We start from the raw sequence: 16,610 nt of genomic DNA, 5'->3' as shown, positions 1-16,610 counted from the left end.
TATTTGATCTTTATTTCTGCCCCCACCCTGTCCCACTCCTCACCCCCGCCCCACTCCCCCCACAGCTCAGGCACCTCTGTAAATACCGCTCACTCCCTTTCCCTCATTTTCCCACTTTTGTTTTAAGCATTTGCCCCGCCCCCTCACATTCCCTCCTTTTTGGTACTCTGCCCGCAGGCGCCCCGCTCCGCCCTTTCACTCTGCTGGCTCCGCCCCTCGTACCCCGCCCCTCCTTTCCCTAGTCCTTGTACGCGCGAAGTGGGTGGTGATGCGGTGACGGGGCGACATCTCTGCACCCACGTTAGCTGCAGAAGCTGCCAAATTTCTCATGTCTTAGCCTCCTCTCCCTGCACCTCCCTAGAGTCGGGTTGCCCCGTCTGGGCCTTTGCGCCTGCAGCCTGCCCGACTCCTCCGTTAAGACCCTTGTCATTTCCGCCTCCTATTTCGCGCCTTCTCTTTTAGGCTCGGAGGGGGCGGAGTTGGAATGGCTGTACCACCGTTGCCGAGGCGACGACTTGGTTACTTCCGTTGGTACCAATACTTCCGGGTTGGCGTTGCAGTGGCGCTTCCGACTGTGGGAGCCTCGTCTTCCCAGTCGTCCGATGAGCCCGAGCAGGTGAGGGGGAGCTCCTGGGCTTCAAGGCTGGGGAGCGGGGCTGGGCCGCGCCAGGCCGCGCGGGGCCGGGCTGGCCTGTTTCCCGGCCTGGGAGGGGCTTAACGGTCCTTTGGTCTCTCTCTCCCCTCAGCTGAGTCCCTTCCCTGTCTTTCACTCTTCTGGCATCGGTGGTTTTACTTCTTCGATTGAACCCTGCTTCCTCGACCCCCCAGGGAGGCCGCCTCCTTCAGGCGCCTCCCTTCTCTCCACGAACTCGCTCTGACAGCTGAGGAACTGGCAAGATCCTGCTACCCAGAGGGTGAATGGGTATCTTTCCCGGAATAATCCTAATTTTTCTAAGGGTGAAGTTTGCAACGGCGGCCGTGATTGTAAGCGGAGTAAGCAAACACCTCCATTGTATTAGTGTGACGGATGCTGTTGAAAGATGCTCCCCTTCAGTTTCTACCCCCTGCCACTCCTTGAGGTCAAGGCATTGAAGGCATCTATTAAAATGCAGTTCAGCTAACTAATTAGGATGACAGCCATTATTAACATGAACTAGTTTCTCAGACAAGGTAACAGCAGGGACATTTGTAGTGTTCTGTCAGTGTTTCCTTGTTTTTTTCAGGCTGGGGATGCTTCAAGTCATCATGAACTCTTCCCTCCCCTTCATTCCCTACATCATCAAGTTCCTTTGTGTCTCTATTTTAGAAGTTTATCTCTAACCTCACTGCCAACAAACATCTTGTCTGCTTTACTTCACACCATCCTAAGCTAGTTTCCCTGCCTCTCCTGTTTGTAATCCACTGGTTGGCTGAAGCCCTAGTAGGCTAACTAAATGTGGTAGATTTCCTCAAGTCACTTCCCTATTCAAAAATTTACAGTATCCCTCCCACCCTGCCACACACACTTTGGTTTCAGGACTTTCAACTTAACCTGTTCCTTATCATACTTTTTGTCTGATACTGTTTCAGTCAGATAAAATAATTCTCTGTTCCAGTTAGATTGCACTCTTCCTTCTGGGTCAAACCATACTGATGCTTGCCTCCACATGCTGTGTTTTTCCCCACATTTGTATCTATCCATCCTGTTCTCCTCCCCGCACCCTCTCCTTACCTATACCTGTTGAGATTCTACCTGCCCTCTGTCAAGGCCCACTTTAAGTTCTCTCATCTCCATAAGCCTTTTCAAATTATTCAAGCCCATGCGGATTGTCTCATTTTCCATGCTTCTCCTGCTCTTATAGTTTGTGCTACATAGTTTGGCACTTATTTTTTTCTTTAATGAACTACTCTGATTTCTTCCACCAGTTTATAAGCTCTTGAAAGGCAAGAACTGTATTTCATACAACTTTTATCCCCACACCCATCTCCTTAATTATCCAGGAAACATAAATATTGTCATGGTGTTAGAACATATGTTGTGTGTGTGTGTGTGTTTGTTTGTTTTAAACATCATGTTTATACCCATAGCACATTTGGGCATTTAGTATGCCTTCAATAAACATTTGCTTGACTCTCCATTATTACCTCCTGAATCTGAGAATCTCTAACGCCTACTCTTCCTTAAAGGAGAAAGCAAGAAAGGCACCTGCATTTTTCTGACCAGATCTTTGGAGTAGTGTAACAGGGTTATGTAATTTGTGTTCTAGATATTCTTCTCACTCTTTAGGCTATAAGATTTCCCTTAGTCAGACTTCAGAATACATGTCTGCATTTTGAAGGCATTTTTCATTGGCTTCTTAACACGATAAAAATATTTAAGGTACTATATTTCTACTTCAACTCAGATATGACTCTTTTCTTTTACCCATATCTGGGGATAGCCCCCATAAGTCAAAATCATTTTTAGAGTGCTTGGGGTATTTTACACAAGTAATTCTCTGCAACAAAAGCCAGGGGAGAGAATTAGTAGGGAGAGAATCTCTGAGGACCAGCAAAGTGTTGTGTACAGTGTGTAGCATTGGTCAGGTCCAGTAAGTTAACTTTCAAATTTTCCCTGTAACCTTTTACATACAGGCTGTATACATGCATAAAGGACATCACACTGGAACCAACCAAGTATTTATCAATAATGGACGTATACCCAGTTCTGTACCAGCTATTGTAGGGGTTATAAAAAGTACTGTGAGACATGGTGTCGGCCTTCAGGGATCTTACCTAGTTAAGAGAGAAAATGACATGGGGCAACCAGAAGATAAACCTCATCCTAGTCATTATTTGTATGCCTGAGATTTAAGATATATAAGGGATACATGAAGGCTCAAAAGAGCATTATACAGCTGTGGAATAGCTATGACATAACATGCATGCATATATACAGCCTTATGTAAAAGGTTTTAGCTGACATTTGAGTGATTCAGTAGTGTGATATGGCCCCTACAAAAGTGACTGAAATTTTCAGCTGTAGTAATTGAAGTGTAATATAGAGAATGACAAAAATGAGCACAAAGTAGGGTAGCCAGTCTTATTTTGCCAAATAAGAACACTAAACAATATCAGCTACCAACTACTAATACATTTCATACAAGAAAGGTGATTTTTAAAAAATGCTCCAGGAGTAGGAAGAACATGATCTTGTAATAGTCCTTTACATTAAATACATTTAGCTGAAATAAAAGGCACTAGGTGCCCTTATTTTCTTTAGTTCAAGCCAGAATCGTGAACATTTTCATTAAAGAACCACTGGGCTAACGGACCTGAGATTGTGACTGGTCTTTCTGGTCCCTGCTGTGGCTTTGACCCCTGCCTTTAATTGCTTTATTATTGCTCCCTGAACCCTGAGCACATCTTCTTTATTAAAAGGCTGGGTAGCAGGTAGTCAAGTCAGACTTCTTCTGCGATGAAAAGAGTTGAAGGAAGTTATAAAGAGAAAGTGTTGGAGACAAGTATAGCAGCCATTTGAAATGTTTGATTGTTTTGGGCAATCTCTAAATTGGTGAATGGAAAGGGCATTCCACCTTGCCCCAACTTAGAGAAGGGATATGCCATGGTCCTTGCTTTTCCATGCCTACCCTCTCATCATTTGTGTCATGTTTTACTATCAGTTGTAATCTTAAAATATGGGCATAGCTGAAAATGTTGATAAGGTAGTATTTAGTACTCAAGACTTATCTCAAGCTGCAGCTGATAATTGAATTGCTTATTGCTACTTTGCTTTTTAGAATTATTTTCAACAGTTTTCCTCCAAAAGAGTTGTCTACTGCAGACTCTGTCAGATGGACTGGCTGATCATACTATGTTTGAAAGGAAGTTTCCATAATTATTTTTCTGGCCTCTAAAACATTTGTCTGCATGTTAGCTATCCTCTCTGGAAAATTGTTCTTTTGTGCTTAGTTACAGAGAATTCCTTATGTGGAAACGAAACAAAACCTTGTCTCCCATAAAAAGAGACTGTGATTCAATGGTGCTAACCCCAGATTGGGCAGTAGGGGAGGTGGGCAGTAAGTATTATCTGTTAAAATGTATATTTGAGTACTTAACTATTCAAAAATGTAATAATGATAATAGCTAATAGTTGAACTAGGTGCCGGGTACTTTTCTAAGTGTTTTACATATATTATTTAATTTTCACAACAACCCTATAATATAGTATTTATTATTATTCCCATTTTACAGTTCAGAAAACTCAGGCACACAGTGGTTAAATAACTTGCCCAAGGTCACAGAACTAATAAGTGGTGGTGTCAGGATTTAAACCTAGGCAAGTCTGACTTTAGAGTCTTCATTCCTGACTGTAAACCACTTGAAGTTGCTTTTGAAATTCAATAGTATGCATACCATGAAGATCTGAAAAAGGAATATTTAAAAGAAATCTGAGAATCCATCCTCAGAAAATAGATTGCTTCCAGCTGGACCAGGATTTAGTAGGCAATGCCTAGAGTAGTAGTTCTTAAAGCGTGGAAGCATCAGCATTATTTGCAAATTTGCAAATTTCCCAGACCACCAATCAAAAACTCTGAGGGTAAGGCCCAGCAGTCAATGTTTTAATCTGCCTTCTAGATGATTCTGGTGCACATTGAAATTTGAAAACCACTGATTTAGAAGGCAGAACTGGAAAAAATAAAATCCAAGAGGGAAATAGCTGGGAGTGGCCGGAAAAAAAGACTGAAAATATTGAGGGTGACAGGTCTAATGGGGGCGGGATGGGGAAGGAGGTGAGGGGGATGGGGAGTAGTATACATTGTTAAAGAACCCAAACATCAAAGAAAAACAATATTTGTATGTATGTGCTTTAAAAGGCCAGGGAAAAGGAGATTCATTAGATGGATGTATGTTAAATGTCAGAGAGAGGAGAGACATCATCCATATTGCCATCATTCCTCTGGGAACCAGAAGGAAGGTGAAAATGTGCTTAACTTACCCTGGGCCTAGTGGGGGGAGGTTGTGTGTAGCTGGAAAGTAGCTAGATGAAATAAAACCCTAAAATTTAGTGGAGAGATGAGAGGACTAAGACTATGAGAGGGTAGTGGTGTCAGTCTGCCTTGCACCTGAATCAAGCTAACTGAATACCATGAACTGCTTTTATGAGATGCCTCAGCCTATATAATTTAAAGTCCAGGCTCCTTCACTTGTAATTGTCTAGTTGGATGTCTAAGTTGGGTGTGCTGGATGGAATGAAACCTCTTCTTTGGGTGGGGATGGGAATAACATTAAAGAAACTAGAGAACGTGAAGGGCACAGGTTGATATTTGAGTGAATCGAACACTTACCTCTACAGAATGGCAGTAAAGAACACATTCATGATCATCACATAAAACAGGAGCCTTCATTTTTTGTCATTCCACCTGGTAGGGTTTTTTCTCTACATTTGTTTTATTTGCAAATTTTGTTGATATAAATTATGTGATCATACACTAACAGATGCTCCTCACTCTTGTGCCTTGTTCTGATTTGTGTTTACTTTTAGCACCAGAAAAGTGCCACTGTAAGCCATGAGATGTCTGGTCTGAATTGGAAACCCTTCGTATATGGCGGCCTTGCCTCTATTGTTGCTGAGTTTGGTAAGAAAGTGAAAACTGAGAAACCTGCTCCTTAGGGTATAGATATGGTAGCGTTATTTGTTTTTTGTTTTTTTTTGCGGTACGTGGGCCTCTCACTGTTGTGGCCTCTCCCGTTGCGGAGCACAGGCTGCGGACGCGCAGGCTCAGCGGCCATGGCTCACGGGCCCAGCCGCTCTGCGGCATGTGGGACCTTCCCGGACCGGGGCACGAACCCACGTCCCCTGCATCGGCAGGCGGACTCTCAACCACTGCGCCACCAGGGAAGCCCGCTTGCCCTATTTAAAAAAAAAATTATCATAAGAAAGTAATGTACTTTAAATATATATATTTATTTATTTATTTGGCTGCACCGGGCCTTCGTTGGAGCACGCAGGACCTTCGTTGCCGCGTGCTGGATCTTTGTGCGGCATGTGGGATCTTTAGTTGTGGCATGCAGGATCTTTTAGTTGCAGCATGCAGGATCTAGTTCCTTGACCAGGGGTTGAACCTGGGCCCCCTGCATTGGGAGCGCAGAGTCTCAACCACTGGACCATCAGGGATGTCCCGCCCTATTTGTTTTAAAAACTGTTGTCTCAAAGCTATCAAGTAATATTTTCTTTATATATGGAATCTAAAAAAAAATGGTTCTGATGAACCTAGGGGCAGGACAGGAATAAAGACGCAGATGTAGAGAATGGACTTGAGGACACGGGGAGGGGGAAGTGTAAGCTGGGATGAAGTGAGAGAGTGGCATGGACATATATACACTACCAAATGTCAAATAGATAGCTAGTGGGAAGCAGCCTCAGAGCACAGGGAGATCAGCTCTGTGCTTTGTGACCATCTAGAAGGGTGGGATAGGGAGGGTGGGAGGGAGATGCAAGAAGGGGGAGATATGGGGATATATGTATACGTATAGCTGATTCACTTTGTTATACAGCAGAAACTAACACACCATTGTAAAGCAATTATACTCCAATAAAGATGTTAAAAAAAAAGATGTACACCTTAAAGAAAAAAAAGTACTACAGACGGTATGGCAAGTGAAGTTAAGAAAAGTCAATTTTAGGAAGCTGTTTTGATAGTTTAATTATTTGTTAATTTGCTATGCTTAGGAAACATACATGAAAATATAGAGGGAGTGAGATAAGATAGGGGTTTCTGTTATATTCTTATACAAATGGCCTTTCTTTGTGCTCAGTTGTTTATAAATTTCTTAGTAAGTATTCAGATTTCCTTTTTTCAAACCTCTTTCCCATTTTAGAAGATTGACCAAGATCAAACCAGATTCTTTTCTATTTGATTTTAATTTTGAAATACTTTTAGATTGTGTTTTTTCATCTTCCAAATTTTCTTTCCTAAACTGTTCATAAGTGACCCCAATCCACTAGTTTTTATTGACTTTCTTGGCATATTGTCTGGTGTTATGATATCAAGGTCATCAGTGACCAGAGCTGCATAAATGTCTTGTTAGTTTTAGACCTTGAAATAGTCCTTGAAATATATTTTGCCAATGTAATGACCACTTCTCTGTGTTGATATAATAAGAGAAAGAAGTTTGGTTAAAGAAAATTTCCCACTCAGCACTGTGCTGGTGTTAGTCCTGAATTACCTAAGGAACCCAGATGAGTAGGCCAAATAGGACTTTGCCATTATCTTTCATAATACTAGAAAACTATTTCTCATAGACAGATAAAAGAAAAAACCCACAAAACTTTGTAATAGTATTTAAGAGTATGTGGAGCAGCAATCCCATGCTTTCCTATATTCTTGGTGAAGATTTGGGGAGATTTTATGAGGGAGAAGTAGGGAGACTTGAGGTGGGAGGGGGGCAGAAGGAAGAGACAGATAAATGCCAGATTGTATGTTAACAGGTGAAATTAAAACATTTACGTATTTTGCATTTATAGTGTATTAGGACTATCCTAAAGCACTTTATTATATCACAGTTTCAGTTATACTGTGGGTCAAATCCTGCTGCCTAGATATAGTACATTTCACTTTATCACATACAACTCTTGTCCTCTGATAGTGATATTTAAGTAGAGACCTAGGTGTTAGAAAAAGAACTTTGTCTTATGTTTTAAAAATTACCATTGGCTTAAATTCATCCAAAACTTAACTGTGATTCTTTGGAAAAACTTATAAATGAGTGTGTTCCTTCACAGGAACTTTCCCTGTGGACTTGACCAAAACGCGACTTCAAGTTCAAGGCCAAAGTATTGATGTCCACTTCAAAGAGATAAAATACCGAGGAATGTTTCATGCCTTGTTCCGAATCTATAAGGAAGAAGGTGTATTGGCTCTGTATTCAGGGTGAGACTGGACTCTTTCCTTACGTCACGAATAGAAGTACTTTTTTGAGAAGCCATGTATTTCAGCTGTCTGATAGTTTGTGCCCTTTATATTCACCATTTCAACTTATAATTCAATATTGATGTGCCAGTTTATATTTCACCTGCTTGTAAATCTTGAGCTTTGGATCTTGTGTTCATTTGGCTATAAGCGATACATTTTAAAGTGGATATCTCATTGCAGCATTGGCTTTTTCCTGTTTTCCTGAGAGTCATCCATAGCCACTGTGAATAGCGGCACCAATTCGCAGTATATATTTCTGTGATAATCTTCCTGAGTTGCCAAATACTGACTTGTAAAAAAATTTTTCCTCTTTAAAGAAATACTATTCTGGCAGTTTAAATAGAAAATGCAGAATGAAAGAGCGGGAGATCCATCATTTTTTTGGGGGGGTCATCTTTTGGTTATTCATATGTCAGTGGTTTATTGTCCAGTGTGTTGTTTATCTGCTGCCAATTTACTAGTCCACTCCTGCATCTAGGGTACCAGTTTATTGCTCAGAGAATGGATATCAGTTTTATTATTAACTTACGTTAGCCTTAATTTCAAAGATAGTTTACTTGGGGGAGAAAATCAAGTATTACATCCTTAAGCAAGTGAATCATGGATCATCTGTTTCACCTTGTTCTTTTATCAGCACAGATGATCACAAGATTATTTTTTTCAGATAGCAAGCAATAAAGTCAGAAATATGCATGTTTTGTCATCATTTTAAAATCTTAACTGTTTGAGCTGCTGCTGTCTTTCTATTTATAACAGCTAAAGTATACTTCTGCAGTTTGGAAGAATCTCAAAGGAGGTATGAGTGAGAATGTCTCCAGTTTATAAGCAGAACTTAAATAGGGTGAAATCTTGGCTCTGGTACCTCCTTGATAGGATTGAAGATATATCTGCATCTGCTAGGAAGTAAGGTTGATTTAAAAAAAAAATCTATGAAGTGGGTAACGGTGTATACTTTTTCTACATTACTGGATTCAATATGCTGATATTTTGTTAAGGAGTTTTGCATCTAAGTTCATGAGAGATATTGGCTTGTAGTTAGTTTTCCTTTTCTGTACTGTTTTTTTGGTTTTGTTAGCAGGGTAATACTAGCTTCATAAAATGAGTTAGGAAGTGTTCCCTCTTCTGTTTTCTGGAAGAGATTGTGTAAGATTGGCATTCATTTATTAAATATTTGGTAGAACTCCCCAGTGAAATGATCTGGATGGGCCTGGAGAGTTCCTTTTTGGGAACTTTTAAATTATAAATTAAAAAATTTTAATGATTATGAGATTATTCAGATTATCTATTTCATCTTGATCGAGTTTTGGTAGTTTGTAGTTTGCAAGGAATTAGTCCATTTCTTCTAAGTTGTTGAATTTATGAGCATAAGGTTGTTTATAGTATTCCTTTATTATTCTTTTAATGACTGCAGAATTGTAGTGCTATTCCTCATTTTATTCCTGTTGGTGACATTTCTCTTTTTACTACTGGGACCCTTGCTAGAGTTTTATTAGTTTTATTGATTTTTTTTCAAAATAACTTTGTTTCATTGATTTTTCTTTATTTTCCTGTTTTCAAGTTTATTAATTTATGCTCTTTATTATTTACTTCCTTCTGCTTGCTTTGAGTTCATTTTGCTCTTCTTTTTTCTAGTTTCTTGAGGGTAGGAACTTAAATTATTGATTATTTTGAGACTTTCCCTCTTTTCTAATGTAAGCATTTTGTGCTATAAATTTCTCTCTCAGCACTGCTTTGGTTGCATCCCACATATTTTAATAGGTTGAATTTTCATTTTCATTCAATTCTATTTATTTAAAAAATACACCCATGTCACCCATGGATTGTTTAGAAGTATCATTTAATTTCCAAGTGTTTGTGGATTTTCCTTATTGATTTACAGCTTAATTCCATTATGGTCAGAGAACATATTCTATATGATTTCAATTATTTTAAATTTTTGAGGTTTGTTTCATGACCTAGATGTGCTCTCTTGATGAATCCATGGATGCTTGAAAAAAATGCATATTTTGCTGTTTTTATAGAATGAGGGGGGTGATGGAAGTGAGTAGGCTGTCTAGATATGTATAATCTGTGAGTGCATGTTAAGTATAACTGACTTTCTTTTTCTTTCCTTCTTTCTGGCAGAATCGCTCCTGCTTTACTAAGACAGGCATCATATGGCACCATTAAAATTGGCATTTACCAGAGCTTGAAGAGATTATTTGTAGAACGTTTAGAAGGTCAGTATAAGACTCCTTATTCTCTTTTAAGGTAACACTCAAAGGGATTGTTGAAATCATGCTTAATGAGAAGTGTTCATCACAGGGTGCCTGAGAATGGGTAGCAGTCATTGCAAGGACAAAATAAGCTTGTACTGATTTGGGATTAATCCTTGCAGAGGTGATGTATAGGTTAGAGGGACCTGCTCTTCAAGTTTGTCCCTTTTCCTATCAAACGAACAAAAACAGGCTTCTGGTCATCACAGAGAGAACATGGAGCAAACTTGTTGAGAAAATTAATGCTGTCCTCATCTACAAGAGGACTTCAACTATAAGGAATCCTCTAGCTGTGGGTTTTGATAAGCTTTGGTCAGGTAGAGTAGTTTTATATATATACAAAATATGGCCACCTTAACCCACATTCAGCATTACCATATGTCTCTCTATTTGCTGCTGTAGCTTTTTCAGCTGGATACTATACTAAAATGGTTATTTTACTACAGGCCTGAGGCTGTTGCATAGTTGGGGACAGCTGGAGAGCTTTTCGGTTGGTAATGTCCTTTGAATTGCTTTATTGTCTAAGTCAACTTTTTCTGGAGCCTTTTTGCGGTACACGGGCCTCTCACTGTCGTGGCCTCTCCCGTTGCGGAGCACAGGCTCCGGACGCGCAGGCTCAGCGGCCATGGCTCACGGGCCCAGCCGCTCCATGGCATGTGGGATCTTCCCAGACCGGGGCACGAACCCGTGTCCCCTGCATCGGCAGGCGGACTCCCAACCACTGCACCACCAGGGAAGCCCGGTTTACCTAGGTTTTAACTTGTAGGCTCGCTCTGGTGAGGAGGCGTGGTGAAGATTGAATTTTAGAACAATACGCTCTGTGGTTTCTTTGTTCTTTTTTCTAGCTGAGAGGATTTAGTTCCAAATGACTAGTTTCTCCACATTTAACTACAGAAATCTTCTGTCAATAAATAGAGGCTAGTAGATAATATGGCCAATTAAAATTAATATTTAGGTATTTTTTTTCCTATTAGACATAAGATTTTATCCTTTAACATTCGGTTCCTGAGTCTTTAGAGTTGATGATTCTCCAGAAAAAGACTTAAAAATTTTTTTCTTTAGATGTTTGAAATGATTGAAGGAGAAATAGCACATTCTGAATTTATATGGAATATTGGCAGTTATACAGAATAATAGGATATATTCCAGTGTGTTTTAGAAATATCTATTTTAATTTTATATGTTTCAGTACTGATTTGGAACCTAGAAATATTTGAGTTTCTTTATTTTCATAAGCTTTGTGGTTCATTTCTGTAGTCAGTTCTCTGACATGGTTCCCTTTCTCTGATAGCTCAGTGCTCTGTTCTCAGAAACTGGTACCTCTTACAAGCAGACCTTTCTTTTTTTTGTTCATTTTTACAGATGAAACTCTTTTAATTAATATGATATGTGGGGTAGTGTCAGGAGTGATATCTTCCACTATAGCCAATCCCACCGATGTGCTAAAGGTAAGAGAAGTCTGGCAGCGTTGGATGTATGCAGTGTGACACGAAAAGAGCATGAGCTTTGAGTCAGATTTGGGCTCAGATCCCCACTCCGCACTTGCCAGCTGTAAAACCTTGGGCAAATCACTTAACTGCTTTAAGCCTCAGTTTCTTCATTTGTAAAATGAAGATAATTCAGTATGTATTGCATAGGGTTGTTAAGGATTAAAGATAATATATGTAAACTGTTATCATTGTACTTGGTAGGTAGTTGATGCTTAATAAATAGTAGTCAATTTATTATGATGTGCATTAATCCATTGGTCTTCAAACTAGAGTATGCAAACCTTTATAGGTTCTTTCCAAGGGGGATATGCAATTTTTTTGGGGGGGGCTATGCAATTTTAAGGGAATCAATTTCCAGATCCCTTACTTTCTTTGTACCCTTCTCAAAAACTGATCTGAAAATGAGCTTGTGTTTAGAACAGCCCTTGCCCCACTTTACAAAAGAAAGGCACATTCCCCCACCCATTCCAAAACACAGTATGGTATATTGACCTGTGGTGTAACCTGGAGTATCAGACAAAGAGATAAAGTGAAATACAGTTTTTAGAGAAGCCTCCTTTAATAACTAATTGAAATACTGTAAATCTATAATGTCGCTATCTTTTCCTGTCTTATCCATATTTCTATTAAGAATGAGATTTGGCTTTAAAATGATATATTTTGGCCTATTAGAGATATTCTGAATTCAGAACCAGAACAGTATAGGTTAGTGGTGCTGAGTTTTTTTACAACGTAATTGAATTTCTTTCAGATTTTATCAAAATTCAGAATAAAACATTTATTTAATAATATCAGTGATATCAATCTATATCTTATTTAATCTAATAATCTAACTTAATCTAATAATAGCAATCCGCATCTTATTTTTGAGATAAAATCGTTAACATTTTTTACTTATTAACTCATTTACACTTATGATAATTAAAAGCACTAAATATATGATTAAAATGTGTAAGAGGATCCCAAGTTTTTAAAAATCATTTTAGGGGGAATGTGAGAAAAAAGAGTAAGAGAACGTATGTTTTATTTATTTGAAACCACAAGTGGCTAGGTTGGTGGAGGGGAGATCTATTGTGATTCAGAGTTTTGAGAACCGAGAGAGTGACTTGAAAAACAACACACGTGAAAGAAACCAGTGGTGGTTGATGAAGAAATGATATGAAATGATATTTCTGGGTTAAATTGAGAGTACTTTAGCTACAGAATTTTTATATCACTTTAGACTTACAGAACAAGTATTTTGAAGATAATTGACTATATCCTAAAACTCTAAAATATGTGCAATATAATTACACTGGTTAGAATGTGCTTTTCAAGAACAATAATATTTAATTCCCTAAAACTTCCTTTGTTATCCATCAGGGTCCTAAACTTAATCATATAAGTGATTCACTTCAATTTCCTGTTGCTCTGACCTGTCTGGTACAATTACAACCATTGACCAATGCTACGATCTCCCTTTTCCTTTCATATCCTTAGGTAGGGCTGAGTGGTGAGTGGTGCTGGGACGTGGAGGGTCGGGGGTAGTCACAATCCTATATAGGAGTTATAATCACAGTTGGGCTGTTTAATTCTTTCATTTATCCTTGAATAGATCTTTCTCTGAACTACGTGCCGCTTCCTTGCCTTTGTGCATGTAGTTCTCTTTTTGCCTGCAATGCCTTTTCCCCCTTTCCTCATGAATTTATCCTTCAAGACTGCTCAGGAACAGGGCCAAGACTAGGACAAGGGAGATACTCCCCTTGGGTGCAAAATGTAAGGGTGTGCCAAAAAATTCAATAATCAAGAGAAATAACATTTTTATGCAATATTTTTCAAAAATTAAAATGAATGTGAAAACTTCATGATGAACAAAATAGCAATATTTTGTACAATCCGTCTCACTCACTCTAATCCCGCCCTGTTGGATCCTGTCTTTAATTACAGTTTTGATACTTGGTTCATCATGGGTTTTTGTGCATTAATTTTGATTTTTAAAAATATCACATTAAGATATTATTTATCTGGATTACTGAGGTTTTTTACAACCCCCCCCCCACTACATTTTGTGCCTGAGGAAAGTGCCACACTTGCCTCACCCTCATCCCAGCCCTGGTCAGGAATCACCGGCATAAAGAAGTCTTCTACTTACCATAGGATATTTGTGGTTTCAATTTGTCTTTGTGTTAGTTTCTATTCCATTTTAATTTGGTTTAGGTTTTATTTCAAAACTCTTAGTAGTAGCAGTTGACTTTCCGCATAAAAACATGCTGCTGTAACATGATTTACCAAGAGCATTTATTAAAACCTAGAGTTGTGCTTCATGAAAATCAGGCCTACATTTGGGCCACTAGTACTTAGTGACTGACTACTATGATCTATATGTGCATTCGGTGGAAATTGTACCAAATCTTTTACATGGCCTTTTAATGCTGTATCTCCTTTCTTGTGCCTCTCAAAGGCTACTTTGCAGAATACAGTGTCATGCTTTTTACAAGTAAAACTCAATTTAAGGTCTTGTAAGCATTAAATTATATTTTTAAACTTTTTTCCTGCTTTTTATACTTCAATAAGCAATGCATGTTCAATGTAGTAAAAAGTGGAAGGCAGGAAAAAAACACAAAAGAGAAAAATGCCCACTTGGAGCTTCATCACTTAGACGTAAGCCACTGTCAACATTTGGGTGTGTATGTTCAGTCAGTCTCTTTGTTGAACATATAGTTATTTTTAAGTCTACATGTTTTTGATAAAAATGATATACCATACATACTGCTTTGCAACCTGCTTTTTCTATTTAGCAATTAATTGTTGACATTTTCCAATATCCACAAATATTATTCTACAATAAAATTTTATGGCTGCATAGTATTCCCTTAAATGGATGTATCATAGTTTATGCAGCTAATCCTTTGTTGTTATTTTTGGACATATAGGTTGTTTATAGTTTTTCACTAAACTAATCATAGTTTAAATGGGTTATTTTCTATCCCTACAGAGTACTCATTCTTTCTTTTCCCCAAATTTTTTTCCAACTCCAGAAATGATGGACTTAGTATGAGGAATGTGAGGCTGATAAAAATTGTCTTTATAAAATATACTTTGACACAAATTACATTCTTTCTATATGTAGCTTAAGTCATTAATTTCATCATAATAGTAAGCTGATTTTTAATTCCCAAATACTGTTTTCTTCATTTTAAATGAGTGAAACATCTCAATTTGGTTCTCTGTCAAAATAAAATGTTCACCTCTTCTGATTTTAGATTCGAATGCAGGCTCAAGGAAGCTTGTTCCAAGGCAGCATGATTGGCAGCTTCATTGATATATACCAACAAGAAGGTACCAGGGGTCTGTGGAGGGTGAGTACTCTTTTCTTGGTATTATTCTTTACACAGTTGCTAGAATTTGCAAAAATTACCTTTTATATAAAGCCATAAAATTGTGAATTGTCACCTTATACTATGTAAGATTCTTGGTAACCTAAAAAATAAGGTAAGAAGCTCCTTATCAGCTATGAAAGGACCAAAACTTATCAGTTGTCTTTATTTCTGCTTAATGTTTGGGGATTGTATGTGTGAGAGAAGTTATATTGTTTGAGATAGCCATTTTGGTTTGTTCAAATTCACAGTGAGTTTAACTTTTCAATCTATATTTTTGCCAGTTTTGTATTAACACAGCAATGTATGTTTATGGTAGTCTCTGTAGTGCTTATGATCAAAATTTATTGCCTAAAACAACTTTTTTAACATTATAAAAGGTAAAAGATATACTATAAAATGTTGAGAAAGTATATAAAAGATAAAAATATCCAGTAGTCCCACTAGCTAGAGATATCACTGTTAACATTTTGTCATATTATCTTCCACTCTTCTATCTATACTTTTTAAAATATTTTTGTTCCTGTAATTTTTTATCCAGTTTTAATCACTTAGGATTGTAATATTAAATAAGACTACTAGTAGTAGAGAGTAGAATGGGAAATCCATTAATAGACTCTTAAAAGAGAGAGCTTTGCTTTTATTATTTCTTTATAATTTTCCCTAACTACTTACTATAAAAATTTTCAAACATACAGACAAGTTGGAAGAACAGAACAATGAACACCTACATAGCTGGATTAAATGACTCAAAGTTTGGCCCTATTTGCTTTATCTACTTATGTATATACACACATGCACACATATACCCATACACACACACACACACACACACACACGTGCACACTCTTTTTTTGTTTAAATATCTAATGAGTCTCTCTTTTTCCTTTTTTTCCTAAACTATTTGAAAGGAAGTTGCAGACATCGTGTTACTCCCCTAAGTACTTCATTATGCATCTCCTAAGAATAAGGACATTCTCCTACATAATAACAATACCATTGTCACACCTAAGAAAATTAATAAGTCCCTAATATCTAATACCTAGTCCATATTCAAATTTCCTTTATTGATGAGGTCAGGTCAGTTTTCTTATATAAAATGTTTCCTTGCATTTCCCCTGTATTTCCTGTAAGCTAGAAGTTAGATCTGTTGGTTTGATTAGATGCATGTTAAACTTCATAGATGACACTATTTCATATGCATCACAGCAAGAGACACAAAATGATAGTTTGTCCCAAAATTGGTGATGCCAAGTTCGTTTACTTGTTAAGATGATGCCTACCAGGTCTTATCATAGTAAAAGATACGTTTTTTTCCCCCTTTGCAATTAGCAAGTAATTTGTAGGGTAATATTCTAACAATGTGCATATATCCTATTACTTAATGACCTTTCACCAAATGATCTTAGTATCCGTTAATGATCCTTGATGTTTGCTTTTTGATAAAAAGCACTTGGAGATACACTTTCTTTTCCCCTTCCTTCCTTCCGTCCTTCCTTTTTCTTTCTTTCTTTCTTTCTTTCTTTCTTTCTTTCTTTCTTTCTTTCTTTCTTTCTTTCTTTCTTTCTTTCTTTC

The 16,610-nt window shown here is 37.9% G+C and overlaps 1 protein-coding gene across 2 annotated transcripts in view; it reads left to right on the top strand.

The window, feature by feature from the left end:
- Positions 1–491: 491 nt before the first annotated feature.
- The window catches only part of SLC25A14 (solute carrier family 25 member 14), a 34,225-nt gene continuing 18,106 nt past the window's right edge, over positions 492–16,610 (top strand). Inside the window, exons 1-6 of one of the 2 annotated variants that reach the window (XM_027097536.1) lie at positions 492–616; positions 5,504–5,597; positions 7,745–7,892; positions 10,059–10,153; positions 11,552–11,637; positions 14,922–15,017. In XM_027097536.1, coding sequence (XP_026953337.1) covers positions 5,534–5,597; positions 7,745–7,892; positions 10,059–10,153; positions 11,552–11,637; positions 14,922–15,017 — 489 coding nt within the window. In that variant the 5' untranslated portion in view covers positions 492–616; positions 5,504–5,533. Of the gene's footprint in view, positions 617–712; positions 994–5,503; positions 5,598–7,744; positions 7,893–10,058; positions 10,154–11,551; positions 11,638–14,921; positions 15,018–16,610 lie in introns of those variants that run through there. The other variant, XM_027097537.1, reaches the window with a different exon arrangement.

The sequence above is a fragment of the Aethalodelphis obliquidens genome, unplaced genomic scaffold (genome assembly GCF_003676395.1).
Source record: "Aethalodelphis obliquidens isolate GAN/ISIS:26980383/991018 unplaced genomic scaffold, ASM367639v1 scaffold115, whole genome shotgun sequence".
Classification (NCBI taxonomy): Eukaryota; Metazoa; Chordata; class Mammalia; order Artiodactyla; family Delphinidae; genus Aethalodelphis; species Aethalodelphis obliquidens.
Note: the sequence above shows the minus strand (reverse complement) of the source record. Positions and strands in the feature narration are given on the sequence as shown.